Below are 16,899 nucleotides of genomic sequence, written 5' to 3'. Positions count from 1 at the left end.
TAGCAGTGCTATTGTTGGGTCATAGGGTAGATCTGTTTTTAATTTTTTGAGAAACCTCCACACTGTTTTCCAGAGTGGCTGCACCAGTTTGCATTCCCACCAACAGTGCAAGAGGATTCCTCTTTCTCCACATCCTTGCCAGCATCTATAGTCTCCTGATTTGTTCATTTTAGGCACTGTGACTGGCATGAGGTGATACTATTGAATGTTAAACATGTGTCTCCTATTTTTGAACTTAATGCAAGGCACAATTGCATATAAAAATCATAGGCATATCTAAGCATTTATGTAAAGGATTTTCATATTTTAGTGTTTGAAATTAACCAAGGTTTAAAAGATCTAAAAAATATGGAAATGACTAAGGAACTCTGAGAAGTTACCAAAGAAACACTAATAAAACCTTATAGGAGAGACGAAATTAACAATGAAATCATAATAAAATTTTATTACAAAGAAGGAAGAGGAAAAGGTGGAGGAGGAGGAGGAAGAAGAATTAATAATAACAAAAAATAAATAAATAAAACATCACCAGACTAAGAAAATGTGACTCATCAGCAAGGTATAACTTACACTAATGGCACATAAAGAAATCACTCTTAGCACTACACACACGTTAAAGACATCAAATAAATACAGAAGTATATTTTATTAATAATTATTGACATCTATTAGTTCTGAGAATGTTAAACAGCTACATCAAGTTTAATCATAGAGTCCTTTTGCCATCTCGTAGCCTTTCTCTTACATATTTTCTCACAGATGTTTTAGCTGATGTGGAAGTTGGAAGAAGAGGGCAGGAAGGACAAAAGGAAAGCCATCTTTCAACCAGTTGGTGATCTTGTCTCTCACTTACTCTCTTATCCTATGATTGCCAGGCCCTCTGAGGAACTCTGAGAACCGCAGTTACCTGCTCTTCCCTCCCCACACTTTCTTCTTTTCTGGAATCAGTAGCATAGAGCCTGGAAGTACACGTGCCTTCTACCTTTCCATCTGGGCACACCCTGGCTCCCTGCTCCTGACAACTCAAACCCCAACATGCCTTCCCACTTCCAGCGAAGAGGACAATATATCTCCCTCTTCTATTGTATACTTTAGGAAAAAATGACTTTACAACTTGACAATTTCTCATCACTATAAAATAAAAGGGAAATTCACTTAACACTATAGCAAACACTGAACATAGAAAACAAGAACTCTTGACTTTCGCAATCAATGTTATATAAAGGTCTAAAAGACAAGGAAGAGGCAATGAGTAAGAAAAGTACAGTGCATTTGTGGCTGTGAGTTTACAAAAAAGATTGTTGTCTATTTCTGGTTATTTTCCCTTGACTTCCAGTTTCTGATTTTTCTTTTAAGTTTGCAAGTGTTACAATATTATGGACTTTTCTCATTTTGCCCTGCCTAGTGGAAAGGGAAAAATGAATGTCAGATCAAATTCATGTAGGTGAGCTTAAGACTAAAATTTTTGTAAATGATAAAACCATCTTTAAGAGGACATTGACCGATTTTGTGTTAGTATGGGTTGCTTTTTCACATGAACTATTCTCAAGAAAGCCTTCTGGAAATGTTTGTGACATAATGGATACAGAAAAGGATTGACAAGGGAATTTAACCATTGAAGCCAAAAGGTGATTTCATACCAAATTGTTTGAGGACGCTGTTCTGGTGAAAGAAATGAACGAATGATCGTGAACAGAGAATATGGAGCCCAGCAAAAGGCAAAAACACCTAAGAGAATGGCCAGTGACTTGGCTAATTTCCTGGCTCTGAGCAGTTCAATGTGTTCCCTTTGGTGAAGACATAGGGAATCACAATGGGAGAGGGAAGCCATTTTGGAAGCAATTATATTGGTATTCGTCTGGGCTCTTAGAGAAAACAAGAGACTCCTCTTTCTACCGTGTCTCTTCGAAGGAACAGATGTTGCTGTTTCCTTCAGTTCAGGAAGAGATGTTCTTGAAAACAGTCCACCCCTGAGTGAGGGTCCACAGTTATTGGGAGGGGTAGGAGAAGTGAGTCCAGGCTGGCTTTGCCACCGACTGAGATTACCACGCTTCCACAGCCTCCAGTAAATGTATATGTTGAAATAGGCCACTGACAAGACTGGAACCACAAATTCCAAGAATGAAGTGATGGCGAGGATGTACCATTTGGAAATGAACCCAGGTTCACAGTCCTTTTTCTCCGAGACTCTGACACTGGAATTATTCCAAGACTCTGAAACTAGAATTATTGGCCCGTGCACTAAGAAGGCCAGAACCCAGACAGCCACCATCAGAGCTACGATCTTCAAGATCCCAATGTGTTGAGTTCTGTAAGATATCTAAAAGAGAGCAAATAAGTTATTTTCATTATAATGAACATATGTTGGTTGCATAAGGCATATCATAGACCCTCAGGAGTTTCAGGGATATGCAAGAGGTAGGGAAGTTACCTGGCCTTGAGTAACTGGGTAAGTAATCTAAAAGGTCAACCACCCTCTATGAGAGATAAACACATGAACCAAGAGTTTTTTGAGGGGACCTGGAACAGACAACCTCCCTAAGCTTCTTTTAGATCAGTAAGGTTCCTTCTAGCTCATATATTCCATATTTCTCTGATTTCCTCACTCAAGGGAAAGGAAATTATTTCCCCATGAAACTGGAACATGCCTCCCTTTCCACTATGGTTCATGTACTATTTTTCTCTGAGTTTCTAAGTCTCGTGCTACAGTGTTTACTCATTTTTATTAAAAAGGTGCAACAATGCCCAGCACTGTCTTTCTTTGATGGATTGTGCAGGCTGGGAAGGGCTCACCAATTGGCTGGAGGTAAGAAGAAGCTGGCTTCAAAAAAAAAAAAAAAGGTTATTTTTATAAACTGCAGGGAAGTGGGTTTTTTTTCCCTACATTACTAGTATTTCTTAGGCTAAGCTAAAATGCATATGGTGCTGACCACAAGTTCCCATATAAAATACGCTTCTTTGCCTTCTGCTTCTCATGCCACTAATTAATATATCTCTTGCACTAAATCTAATGATTATGAAGATGGTAACAATACCCAGATGGTCATAAAACTGCATTTAGTTTTTTAATTGCTCTGTTCAGCCTTTGTAATGATGTGATGCAATATGCTAGGAAGTGATCTCTATTCTATTATGCATAAGGTCAAATGGGATAATGGACATCCAAGGGAATTGAGAAGATGATGCCCATCTCTTCATCTCTGGGTAGTATTTTTGACAGGTAGCTCAAGCATTGCTTGAATTCAGGCCCAAGCCAGTTGGCATGGCCTTCCTGACATCAATCAATGGCCCAGTCCTCACCCATGACAGGATCCGTTCATTATTCAGAATATTGCCTCTTATGCCTTCCCCACCTCAATAAGATATCCAAACGTTCCATCAATCAGATTTCTTTTATGAGGCAGAGCAGCCTGCAGAACACACTGGTGGTAACAATGAGACGGGATTGCAGAGCCCTTCTGAGTGCCTGTTGCAGGTTGAGCTGTGTCCTCAAAAGAGATACGCTGAAGTCCTAACACCCAGTGTCCACGTGCACGACCTCATTTGCAATGAGGGTCTTTGCAGATATAATCAAGTTAAGATAAGGTCATACTCATTAGGGTGAACCTCCCTGTAAGAGGCACACAGACACACAGGGAGAATACCACGGGACAATGGAGGCAGAGCCTAGAGTGATGCATCAACAAGTAGAGGAAGGCCAGGAAAGCCAAGGATGGCCAGTAATACTAGAAGTTAAGAGAAAGGCATGGAACCGGCTGCCCTAGAAGCCTCAGAGAGCATTGCCCTGCCTACACTTGGATTTTGGACTTCAAGTCTCCAAATATCAAATTTATTCCAGAGAACAGTTCTGTTGTTTTAAGCCACCCAATGTGTTCTACTTTATTATTACAACAGTCCTAGGAAACCAGCAACAATATTTTCATGGTCTTGATTTTCCTGTCAAGATTCCTCCATCTTCAGTATACTCTCCACTTACCATCTTAACTCTGCATACATGTTAATTCCCACTCCTTCCAATGACACTGTTCTACTTTCCCTCACCCACCCTTACTTCAGCCATACAGAAATCTACTCTCCAGAAAATGTGTCTGAGCACTGTAATCATGCACTGCCATCTGCATTGAGCCTTCCTTGCCCAAGTTGTTATCAGATTTCCATCTTTCAGGCTCAGCTCATGACCCTGCCCTATCACACTACTTCGTACTACAGCAAGAGCTCAGCTTCCCCACAACTACTTCCCACAAGTTTCAGTGGTCTTTGAGGGCTTCCTGGCTTACACAGCTGTATTTAAAGTATTAGCCAACAGAGGTGCAAGAGCTGCCTGAGCGCCCCTCGTGAACATCCATTCACTGGTGTTACACAGTTGACTCTGTGCTAGGTGCTAAGGACCTGGGATCCAGCTGGCCCAGCCCTCACCACAGGGACGGCTTATGTGGCCAGAGGAATTCCTCAGGGCAAGACTAGAAAACAAACCTACTCATTTTCTCTCTGTGGACATCACTCCGTCTGTCTCTGTGACTTTTTTTCTTTTTTTTTAAAGTTTATTTATTTATTTTGAGAGAGAGAGAGAGAGAGAGAGAGAGGGCACAAATGGGGAAGGGACAGAAAGAGAGGGGGAGAGAGAATCCCAAGCAGGCTCCATACTGTCAGCGCAGAACCCAATGTGGGGATCGAACTCATGAACCACGACATCATGACCCAAGCTGAAGTTGGACACTTACCTGACTAGGCCACCCAGGCACTCCTGTCTCTGCAACTTCTACACACTTCTCCTAACTGCACCTGGGGTAGACCTTAGAGCTTAGACATCCAGTGAAAGGATGTCCTAATGAATGTTAAGTGGGAACACCCAGGAAAGGCTACAAAAGAAATATTAACACAGAAAACAAGGAAATGTTTAAGTACAAATGGGAAAGATTGTGAATTAGAACACTCTTTTTTGAACATGTTGACTGACTTAAAATAAGAAATACATTTTAGGGGTGCTTAGGTGGCTCAGTTGGTTAAGCCTCCAACTTCAGCTCAGGTCATGATCTTGTGGTTCGTGAGTTTGAGCCCTGCATTGGGCACTGTGCTGACAGCCCAGAGCCTGGAGCCTGCTTTGGATTCTCTGCCTCTGCCTCTCTCTCAAAAATAAATAAATGTTTAAAAATTTTTAGTAAAAAAAAAGAAATACATTTTACATCATAACTAAGTCCATAGACAGAGGTATTCATAAAATAACACATTTATTATGTACAAAGTACTCTGATATTTTATACTCTAATTTTTAAAAATTGTTTTAGTATGTTCTTCTATGCACTTTTCCATTTAAAAAAAAGTGGGGGTGCCTGGGTGGCTCAGTCGATTAAACATCTGACTCTTGATTTTGGCTCAGGTCATGATCTCATGGTTCGTGGGTTCAAGGCCCATGTTGGGCTCTGCACTGACAGTGCAGAGCCCACTTGGAATTCTCTGTCTCCCTCTCTCTATGCCCCTCCCCTGCTCATGTTCTCTCTCTCTCTCTCAAAAACATTTAAACATTTTTTTGAAAAGTGGTCACGACCCACTGAACTGACTTCATGACTCAATAACGGGTCATAACGTGCAATTTGAAAAACATGAGCTTATAGGCATCTAAATTGTTCTCCCAAGCTGATCTGCACTCTCTCCATAGTTTGTCCAGTACAAACTGAAGTGGACCCTGGGTCAATGAAGTACCCAAGGCCAAGTGTCTGGATGTCCCAACACATTAATTCTCCCCTTCTTCCTGGCAATATGGTAGCTTAGCTAGAGACCACGTTTCCCAGCTTTTCTTGCAGTGCGATGTTACTGCAAGATGTTACTAGCAGATGCGTGTTAGTAAATGTCACCAGTAAAATGTGAGCGGAAATGATTGTATGATTCTAAACCACATGGTTAAGACAAAATCCCTTGCCCTGGATTTCTGCTCTTTTCCCATCCTTTCTAGAACCTGGAGTGACAACAACCTGAATTTGACCATGCAGAGGAGAATAATGACCTAGAGCAGGGGTCAGCAAACCACTGTCCATGAAACAAATGTGGCCCACCACCTGCTTGGATAAATAAAGTTTTACTGGAACACAATGAATGAATCATTCTTTTTTTTTTTTTAACATAGTATGTATGGCTGTTTTTGTACCATAATGGCAGACTTGAGCAGTTGCAACAGAGACCATAGGTCCCTTTCTAGTTAAGTTTGCTGACCCCTCCCCTAGAGGGTACACAGCCACCCTGTTAGCCTAGGTCCCTGGATGAGTTTCTGGAACAGAGGTTCCCACCTTTCCTGGACTGTTCTGTGACAGAAAAATCAATTTCTATCTTGTTTTAGCCTCATCTTTGTTCCCACAGCTTACCCTTGCCTTATGCAATATACCTTCCCAACCCTGTCTACTGCAAGCTGCGCAGACCTCCCAAGTCAGAACTATCACTGTCCCCTCAACACCTCCAACACCATGCTTAGTCCACTGTACTGAACCCATTTGTTCCTGGATCTGTCTCCACATTAGACTATTATGCTCCGCGAAAGTGGAGACTCTGCGGGTGCCTGGTTGGCGGTTAAGCGTCTGACTCTTGGTTTTGGCTCAGGCATGGCTTCATGGGTTCGAGCCCTGCATCTGGCTCTGCACTGGCAGCATGGAGCCTGCTTGGGATTCTCTTCCTCTCCCTCTCTCTCTGCCCATCCCCAACTTATGGTGTCTCTTTCTCTCTCAAAATAAATAAACTTAAAAAAAAAAAGTAGAGACTCTGCTAATTCATTTCCCAGCACTCAGCATCCCCCAAAGATTTGGGTCCTGGGACTCAAGAATGAAGGAAGTTTCCCATCTAGGTTTCCTAGACATCAGATTACTGCCCCTTATTTCTCTACCCCTTTCACCCTCTGTCTTTACTTGCATCTGCCCTTGTTTGCTCCCTTGTTCTATTGCTGATCAATTTAGCTGGCTTATGAACTGCCACTAACTTTTTAATGAGGCTATTCCAAATCCTGGGTCAATTCAGACTTTCTTGGCATGGGTCCTACCCTGGCACTAGGAGTTGTTCTTTCAGGTTGGGCTCACTGTCTAAGCTATAGCCTCCCTGTACACTGTCTTTTTTCCTTTGGCCATTCAAAATTGAATTTCTCATGACATTCAAAAGTGTGGGTGTCTTTCTACTTTCCCACTAGATCCCACCTGAGGAAAATATTCAGGTCTTAGTTTGTGCAAGGAATGAAACTGATAGGGATGCCTGCGTGGCTCAGTTGGTTGAATGTTAGACTTTGATCCAGGTCATGATCTCACAGTTCATGGGTTCAAGCCCCACATAGGGCTTTGGGCTGACAATGTGGAGCCTGCTTCAGATTCTCTGTCACCTTCTCTTTTTGCTCTTCCCCCACTCGCGTGTGTGCGCATGCACTCGCTCTCTCTCTCTCTCAAAAATAAATAAACATTAAAAACAAAAAAAGGAAAAAAAGAAACTGATAAACATGCTGCGACCCCCACATCTATCCAATCTACTATGGACTCGGTACATACCGCTTCTGACAACTCGCCTTAGATTTTCTTTGATGTCTTCCCATTTCAGTGGCACATAGGGGAACGACTTAGCCAAATCACACACAGAAATTGTTCACTAAGAGCCAATGAAAACTCAGTGCCAGTTAACTGAAGGATAATCAGGCTCCTTGAAGGTTTGCCAACTAAACGAAAAAATTACACTTAAAACATTTTTGCTTGTGGACCCAAAATTTATAAGCACATAATGTTAAAAGAAGGCAAATTAATGTTTTGACTTACAGCATTTGAGACTGACTGGTATCGATCGTAGCTGATGAGTACAATGTTATACACAGATGTTGTACACAAAAGATAGTCAACAATGAGCCAAAACACGCAGAGTTTACTTTCAGAGCTCCAACCATACAGCATGTGAGGGATGTACAAAGGAATGGAGATCATACCTGTACAAGGAAAAAAGAAGGTTAAAAAAAAAAAGCACATATCAATGACTACCCAGAGGCATAGGTACACAACACAATGACATATATGACATGACCAAAAATGGCTTGATGATAATTTAGAAATTCATAGTGTTTCATCAGCAAACTCAGGACTGATTTCCTATGTGTTCTTTAAATATCATTTTTACAATGGCTGTCATAAATATCCTGTGTTTCCTTATTGCTTTCCAAATGAAGCACAGGTCTGGACGGCATTTCCAGCCACATACAACACAAACCATCTTCACGTTCGTGATGCAACCCAGACAGGATGGGCCAGCCTTCCCCCAAAGACAGCCTATAGTTTCATATCCCCTTTGCCTTTGCCAACAGCATTCTTTCCTCCTAGAATATCCTCCTCTCTTCTACTGAGAAGTCTACCTCCTCATTCTCCATGCAGTTCAAAAAAATGACTTTCTCCTTGTCATCTCTTTTGGAACTTCCTTGGCAGAAGGGACCCCTCTGTCCCCTGACTATGTTGGCACTTTGCTCTTCACTCCCTCTCTCAGGTAGAAATACTTGCTACTTGGTATCTCTGTCATCTTTTAACTAGCTTCTCCTGAGGCCTGGGACCATGTTGTCAGTTGATCTTTGTATTTTTCACAGCACTTAGAGTTGCCCAGTGGCTCACACATTTAACTTGGGTAAGTTAATAACAGCCAATATATATTGTGCAGTTACCATATGCCAGACATTGTGCTATGTCTGCTGTATATATCACCTCATTAAACTTTCATAGAAGCTGTGTAAGGCAGAAACTATGCTGAGTTAGACGATAAAGAACCTATAGCTCAAGAGGGAGACATGATTGCCAAGGTCTACTCAGCTAGTAATGGAAGATTGGCTTTGAAACCAGGCAGTGTGATTTCAAGACTCCCTACCGGGACACCCGGCTGGCTCAGCCAGTTAAGCATCCGACTTCAGCTCAAGTTTTACTCTCACAATTCATGAGTTCGAGCCCCACATTGGGCTCACTGCTGTCAGCATGGAGCCCACTTCACGTGCTCTGTCTCCTTCTCTCTGCTCCTCCCCCACTCATATGCACGCTCTCTCCCTTTCTCTCTCTCTCAAAAATAAATAAACATTAAGGGAAAAAAAAAAAACTCTTGACTTTAACCACTACACTTCACTGAATGAACAAATATAGCCTAATTAAGAAAAATGACTACCCTGGGTTCCCTTTCCTTAAGTTTTGCTGGGAGTTTTCCGCTGGATTGACATTTCAGACAGGTGACACTACTCACTGAGAATATAATCTATTAAGTGGAAGCTCAGTGAGTATCTTCATATTTCATCAGGCACTTGGCAGGATTTCCCATTTTCATATGAGAACCAAGTAAGCCTATCAGGAAGAACAATAGTGAAGGTAAAAAGAAAGGAGAAGGAAAGGGAAGGAGGAAGGCAACCCTACATTCTCCCAAAACAAGATGACGTGAGGATATGATGCTGTAGTTTCAGCACCAGTGAAAGGGGATGCAGAACTTAGCATTCTGTACCTAAGTTCACATACAAAGATGAGACACGAGGCATCATGGAGATGGAAGAGTTGTGTGGTTGTTTTTTTTTAAATGTTTATTCACTTTAGAGAGAGAGAGAGGCAGAGTGTGAGCGGGAGAGGGGCAGAAAGAGGAGACACAGAATCTGAAGCAGGCTCCAGGCTCTGAGCTGTCAGCACAGAGCCCGATGCAGGGCTCGAACTCACAAACCAAGAGCCAAAGTCGGATGCTTAACCCACTGAACTCACCTAGTAATGGAAGACTGGCTTTGAAACCCAGGCGCCCCAGTCAGTTCTTATATGTAGTTCAAATTGCCTGCTTATTTCATGTTTCAATTATATTTTTAATGATAACTAAGCTTCCCTATGGTGTCTCCCATCTCAAAGATGGGTGTGTGCACGCATGCGTATGCATACACACGCCTGTGGTATAAAATAGGTAAATAAATAAGATAAATCAAAGTATCTGAGATAAGTCACCTGAGATAAGTCAAAGTATCTTCAAAACAGAAACATATATTTTGGTCCAGAGTTGTGGCTTCTAATATTCCCAACATGAATATTTTACACACACACACACACACACACACACACACACACACACACACACACATTTCCTCCACAGAAATGACAGCAAAGAGTACAACGCCAGTAATTCTTTGCCTGACAGACACCACTGTCTATTTAAACGTTAAAGGAAGGGAGACTCCTGGGTGGCTCAGTCTGTGAAGTGCCAACTTCTGCCCAGGTCATGATCTCACGGTTCGTGGGTTCTGCTGTCAGTGCAGAACCTGCTTGGGGTCCTCTCTGCCCCTCCCCTGCTCTCTCTCTCTCTTTCTCTCTCTCTCCCTGTCAAAAATAAATAAACATTACACATTAAAGGAAGGCTGTGAGTTCAATAATCTTGTCCACACATTTTCTGAAATAGATGAAAGAGGAAGGGTGTGTTTGGGTGTGTCCAAGACTTTAGTTGCTGCTTGACATAGCATTTTAAAAAAGGCCGTAGCCTATTCCTTTGGCTTTCGTGAAACCCCGCTGTTCCCTTGTGTTCTACATGATGTTTTAGCACAAACGTCATGCTCAGATCCTCTATCATGTTGAGTGGGGGAGATGTTTGTGGCTCATTCCACCACTGTGGAATCGGAAATATTTCTAGGATACACCCACTCTGAAGTGTTTCTGTAACTTCCACTCTGGAAGCATATTTCTGGGTCAAATGGACTTGATAAGGAAAACTAAGAGCCAGTTTCTTGAAAGGAGCAAGAAGCCTTTGGCATAACACATTAAGGGCGTGGGGGCTGAGGGAAAGAAAACTGTATTAAGAGAAGATGGTGAAGAAATAAAAACAAGGAGGTGAAGGAACAGGGGGAGGAGAGAAGGGAAAAAGAAGAAGGATGGGAGGAAAGCCCAGGCCACTTGCTCACCCCAGCCTGCCCCGTCTTTCCTGTCTCACTTCCTGCTACGCCCTCCATCCCAGTTCTTGGGCCTCAGAAACACCGCACACACACCCCTCAGACCCTTGCACTTTCCTCAGCACGAACTGCTCTTCCCTCAGAAGCTCCTTCTATTTGCTCAGAAGTGTCCTGACCAGTGAGCCTTGCCCTTGACATTTCAATGGCAACCTCCATCTCTAGCACCCTCTCTCCCTCTTCCCTGCTGCTGTTCTCACTAGCAATGACCACCTTCTAAAATACTACGCACTTTTATTGACTTAGTTATACTTATTATGTATCCCCCCCCACTGTCCCTCCCCCAGTACAAACAGAAGCACCACGAGGACAGGGAACTTTGTCCCTATTTTCACTGCCACATGCCCAGCACTTCAAAGAGTGCCTGCTTCAAAATAAACCAGTATTGGATGAATAGATGAGAATGGGGAAGCCCAGTTTGTGTGAACATTGCCACCAGTCTGGTATTGTCCTTTCTTTCCAAAGCCAGCTAAGACGCTACATCTTCCATGAGAAAATGACAGTCAAAATGGGGGGGTGGGTTGGGGAGAGACCTAAAAGTCCCTGTGAATTCTTTGGGCCGAAAGAGAAATGTGTGGATAACAGTGAGTGCCTAGAGGGTGTTATGAACTGAATGTTTGGGTTGCCCCCAAATTCATATGTTGAAGCTCTATCCCCCAGGGTCACTGCATTTGGAGATAGGGTCTACAAGGAGATAAAGTTAAATGAGGTCATAAGAATGGAGCCCTAATCCGACAGGATTAGTGTCCTTATAAGAAGAAACACCAGAGACTCGGTCAATTGGGTGTCCAACTTTGGCTCAGGTCATGATCTCACAGTTTGTGAGTTTGAGCCCCGCATCAGGCTCATTTCTGTCAGTGTGGAGCCTGCTTCAGATCCTCTGTTTCCCTCTCTCTCTGCCCCTCCCCTACTCTGTTGTGTGCTCTCTCTCTCTCTCTCTCAAAAATAAATAATCATTAAAAGAAGAAGAAGAAACACTGGAGAGCTTGCTTGCTCTCTCTCTCTCCATGCACACACAGGGGAAACAACACGTGAGAGCACATGGAGAAGGCAACCATCTACAAATCAGGACAAGAGCGTTCACCAAGAACCGAATCAGCCAGCACCTTGGTCTGGTACTTCCCAGCCTCCAGAACCTTAAAAACGTCAATTGCGCTTAAGTCACCCCGACTGGGGTATTGTGTTGTGGCAGCCAGAGCTAACTCATGAGAAAAGAGAAGAGTCCTGAACTGAGGCATGAAGAGACTAAAGATTAACTGTGCCCTCCTGAAAATGAGGTTCAGACCCTGTCAGCCCCAACCACCTTTGTCCTTGCAGATCCTGCCTGGGCTATCTGTCACATGGTCAAGTAGGCCATAAATGCCCACAAGTGCAGATGTGAAGACGGTACCCACAAATGTGATACCAATTTTATAGACGTCTCCCTATATTTATATATATTGATGGTACTTTGTTTCTGGAATAGTGTGCAGATGAGATATATTTCTATCAATGTAGCTGGTACTGGAGTTTTTCCTCAATAAATCTTTGCTTTCCAACACAACAGTCAGCCTGGGAAGTTGTTCAGGTGCTACGAATTTAGATTTTCGACTGGAGGCCATTTTCAAAATCTGTAAGAAAAGGGCATTCAACCAAAAGCCCATAATGTCTAGCACATGTGATACTCCAAGCCATTGCCACATGGTTCTGGAGCTCAAGGTCTCCTGACCACAAGTCCTAAGAACTGCTGCCTTACAATTACATGAGTTCTGCCCTGGCTCACCACAACTGTCACGAGCCTACAGGCTGAGCCAAAAAGCCCACTTCTGAGCATGGCAAAGGAAAAGAACAGCCTTAACACAAAACGCCAACCTTGTTACAGAAAGTTCTCAGAAACTGTTCTAATTCTTCCGTCGTCATGGCAGATGCTGTTAAATAAGTGGACATCTGGATGAAGCTGGCAAGGGGCATGGGAAATGTGAAGGAGGAGAGTGGCAGATTAACAGAGATTCTGGCCTGTGCCTAGTTGCTCTCAGCAAGCTGTGGGGTTGTTTTTGAAACCAAACTTCCCCATTCCAGCTTCTCCCACCTGCTACATCTCTGCTAATGTCTCTGAGGTAAAGCCTCACTCTATCCAGTCACTCAATTGTTTTAAAAATCTAGATCTCCACACTGCCTGTTGAATAGCCTCCAATCCAGACACACTAGCATTCAAGAGCCTTCATTATATAGATCCCAACTACTCCAACTTCATCCCCTACTGATCCCATGTAGCCATTTTTACACCAGCCAGCCTGCAGCCCACACTTAGGAAGACATACACAATGATTTTCTACCAGCATGTCTTTGCTGATTCTTGGAATACTCCTCCCCTCTCCATCTCTGCCTATGGAAATTCTACCTGTCTTTTGAAGTTCACTTCAGATGCTACCACGCACAAACCAAATGTGCTCTCTCTCTCCTCTGAGCACCCATAGCACTTGGTAGGTCTCTGTGGTTCTCACAATGCTCTATACTGTTACAGTCACTGGTGAACATCTCTTATCCACTCTCCTACAATGAAACCTCACTAATGAGACTTAGTCTTCTATAGATCTCCTCATTAGCTTGAGTACCTGACAGTCCTTACACATGGATGGGTAATCTACTGACATTCATGACCTTGGGTGGAATTGACACGTATCTGCAGAGAAATCAAAAGAGAAGAGGACTAACATTTGTTGAGCAACCCTATGTTCCAGGCAATAAAGTAAATATTTTATGAGTTTTGGTTCACTGTAAGATACGCAAAAGCGTTTATGTAGCTATAGACAACCACAAGTTAAGTTATACTAGAAGTTCCTATAAAACAATATCATCAGCTGACTTTTCTACACATACTTATAAACCTAAACATTGAAGGAAGGTACCTCTAGAAACAAGTAACTCTTAGACTAAAACAATTTTAGAACTATTCTGGACTCATTTTTATTCTATAAAAAGAAAATAAATGATTTTCAAATGAAAATTCTCCTACAAACCCCCCCCCCCCCCACACACACACACACACACGTATATATATATATACTACTCCCCTAAAACCTCCCCAGAACTTTAATCCTTAAACTTTTTGTTTTTAAAATCCCTAATTCTACACAGTCCCTTGAAATAACAAAATTTTATTTTAAAGTTATAGAAATAAATTATAATTGGAAAAGATTATCTGAAATAAAGATATGTGACTTACCAACAAAGAAGTCAGCAATGGCCAAGTTAAGGAAAAAGTAATTACTTCGATGTCTAAGCTTTTGGTCCACCACAAAAGCTAGAATAACCACAGCATTTCCTAGCATTATAGCAAACGCTACTAAGCACATTAAAAATACTAAAAAAATGTGAGTGCTTGGTAGTAAAGCAATTGTGCTATTAGTAGAAGCTGACATCTCATCAAATGATGAAGAGGCCCTCATCATCTAGCTAGTTAGTAGAGCAAACGAATCCAGCAAGACGATTCTGACAAGTATGTTTTCCAATCGGATACCTAATACATATAGTCTCCTACTCATAACAATATTTCTCAAAATCTAATGCTGATCTCACTGTACTTCCTGATTCTTGATAAAGCAAACTTGTGATAACAGTTTCCCTTTAACTGACACTGAACAAGTTTTTTTCCAAAAGACAGTGAAATGTTTTATTGCAAACATTTGAATGTGACTTAACCATCTTCACTTAATAGAGCAATATTATGTAATATATATGAAATATAATTGGTTCATCATATAAGTAAGAAATTGGGCTCCAGTGAGATTCATTTTTTAAACTAATATAGAACTAGTTAAAGATTCCCTTCTGACCATGATGGAAAAACAGGGGCTGAATTCACCATCCTATCTGACATAGCCAAAAAACTGGGCAAAATATATGAAACAATGGTTTTCAAGGCACTGTGGACATCAGGCAATGAAGAACAATGATCCCTGAGAAAAGGGGTTTATGAGGCGAGCTCAGCCGTTGCCCCAGCTTACTGTCTTTTGAGACTTTCCAAGCACAGAGCAAGGAGTGAACATCCAGAAGGAGCCCCCAGAAGATTCTTTGAGATGGGGAGGTGAAGATAAGAGTTGAGGAGTATCAGATAGGACTCCGTTGCACCGCTGCTCTGTAATATATGCTTTTATTTATTTAGAGAGACAGAGAGAAAGAGGCAGAGAGAATGAGCAGGGGAGGGGCAGAGAGAGAGGGGGACAGAGGATCTGTCCCAGACAGAGGGTTCCACGCTGACAGAAGCAAGCCCGATGTAGGACTCAAACTCACGAAGTGTGAGATCATGACCTGAGCCGAAGGTGGACGCTTAACCGACTGAGACACCTAGGTACCCCAATATATATATTTTAACTGCACATAAGCTGGAAGTCTTGTGTACAAGATGGTGCTTGTGATTTAAAAAAAAATGTATCTGATAAAAATAAAATACACATTACATAGTGAGATTTGACTTAAAATATGGTTGATTTGATTGTTTTTCATTCATGGCATGCAAATTAATGATAATGATCTTTTTAAAAAATCTGAATGATGTTCCCCATCACTCTCCTTAATCTTTATTCTTTTTTGCATTCACTCATTCACTACCAAGAGGCATTAGGACTTTTAAAAAAAAATTTTTTTTTATGTTTATTTGTTTTTGAGACAGAGAGAGAGAGACACAGCATGAACAAGGGGAGGGGCAGAGAGAGAGGGAGACACAGAATCTGAAACAGGCTCCAGGCTCTGAGCTGTCAGCACAGAGCCAGATGCAGGGCTTGAACTCACAAACTATGAAAATAAATGATTTTCATAAAAATCATAAAAGATCATGGCCTGAGCCAAAGTCAGACACTTAACTGACTGAGCCCCCCAGGCGCCCCAAAACTAGCCAGTTTTTATGTTTAGCCAACGTTCAAGGCCTTTCTATTAAAAAAGCAATGCAGAATCGGTTTAATGTAATTTCTTAATTCCAGTCTCTAAATTGGAGACTCTAAAGAGCAGTGTGTTGGGGGGCCTGGGTGGCGCAGTCGGTTAAGCGTCCGACTTCAGCCAGGTCACGATCTCGCGGTCCGTGAGTTCAAGCCCCGAGTCAGGCTCTGGGCTGATGGCTCAGAGCCTGGAGCCTGTTTCCGATTCTGTGTCTCCCTCTCTCTCTGCCCTCCCCCGCTCATGCTCTGTCTCTCTCTGTCCCAAAAATAAATAAACGTTGAAAAAAAAAAATTAAAGAGCAGTGTGAAAGGGGAAGGAAAGAAAGGTTGATAAATACACTGCTGACTTTGTAGTAGAAGATAAGGTACAAAAGTAAACAAGATGACTATAAGCAGTATAGAGAAGATTGTAAAGGGGCACTGAGTGGGTTGGCTCATAAGGTAAACAAGGATTTATTTTATGGACAAAGTGTGGTAACCTGGACCTTTTTTTTTTTCTTGTAATTTCATGTAGGAAGAGAAAGCAATCCAACAGACTTTGGAGAGCTTGCCTTGTGGTCTGAGGTTGTAGGGAATTGCTTTCATGGAAGTGGACTGCCAGGTAGGTAACAAGAAAAAGAATAATGACAAATTATGTTGGGCAAAATTTCATCCTTTCTTACCTTGTGTGAACAGAGAGTTGACTAGGTGCATAGCTCAGAATTCCATTCTAGGTACTCTGTTTACATTTATTTAAATTTACTGGTGTCAAGTCGCTGTAACTTGTGTGGCAGGCCCCTTTCTTTTCTATCCTTCTGATGTATGTCCAACGATTCTTTTTAAAGTATTTATGATACTTTAAAAATTCGAGTTCTGTAAATAAAAATAAATATATATAAATAAATCCTACTAGCTATCATCAGTAATCTTCACAGGTGAGTTCACCATTCAAAAGAACCTATTCACAGAGACTGTTTAATAATCACGGACTGTAACATTCAGAAAGTCATGATTAAACCCTTTAAAAAAAATTTTTTTTAACGTTTATTTTTGAGAGGAAGAGAG

At 41.9% G+C, this 16,899-nt stretch overlaps 1 protein-coding gene across 1 annotated transcript; it reads right to left on the bottom strand.

Moving 5' to 3' along the window:
- Window positions 1-622: 622 nt before the first annotated feature.
- HRH4 (histamine receptor H4) lies at window positions 623-14,411 on the bottom strand. Its single transcript, XM_043558494.1, has 3 exons — window positions 14,148-14,411; window positions 7,776-7,939; window positions 623-2,320 (listed from the first exon to the last, which is right to left on the bottom strand). Exons 1-3 carry the CDS (start codon window positions 14,371-14,373, stop codon window positions 1,487-1,489), a joined length of 1,224 nt encoding a protein of 407 aa, XP_043414429.1. The 5' UTR covers window positions 14,374-14,411; the 3' UTR covers window positions 623-1,486.
- Between the last annotated feature and the right edge of the window lie 2,488 nt (window positions 14,412-16,899).

This window comes from Prionailurus bengalensis, chromosome D3 (genome assembly GCF_016509475.1).
Source record: "Prionailurus bengalensis isolate Pbe53 chromosome D3, Fcat_Pben_1.1_paternal_pri, whole genome shotgun sequence".
NCBI classification, from domain to species: Eukaryota; Metazoa; Chordata; class Mammalia; order Carnivora; family Felidae; genus Prionailurus; species Prionailurus bengalensis.
This window is presented reverse-complemented; position numbering and strand designations above follow the sequence as displayed.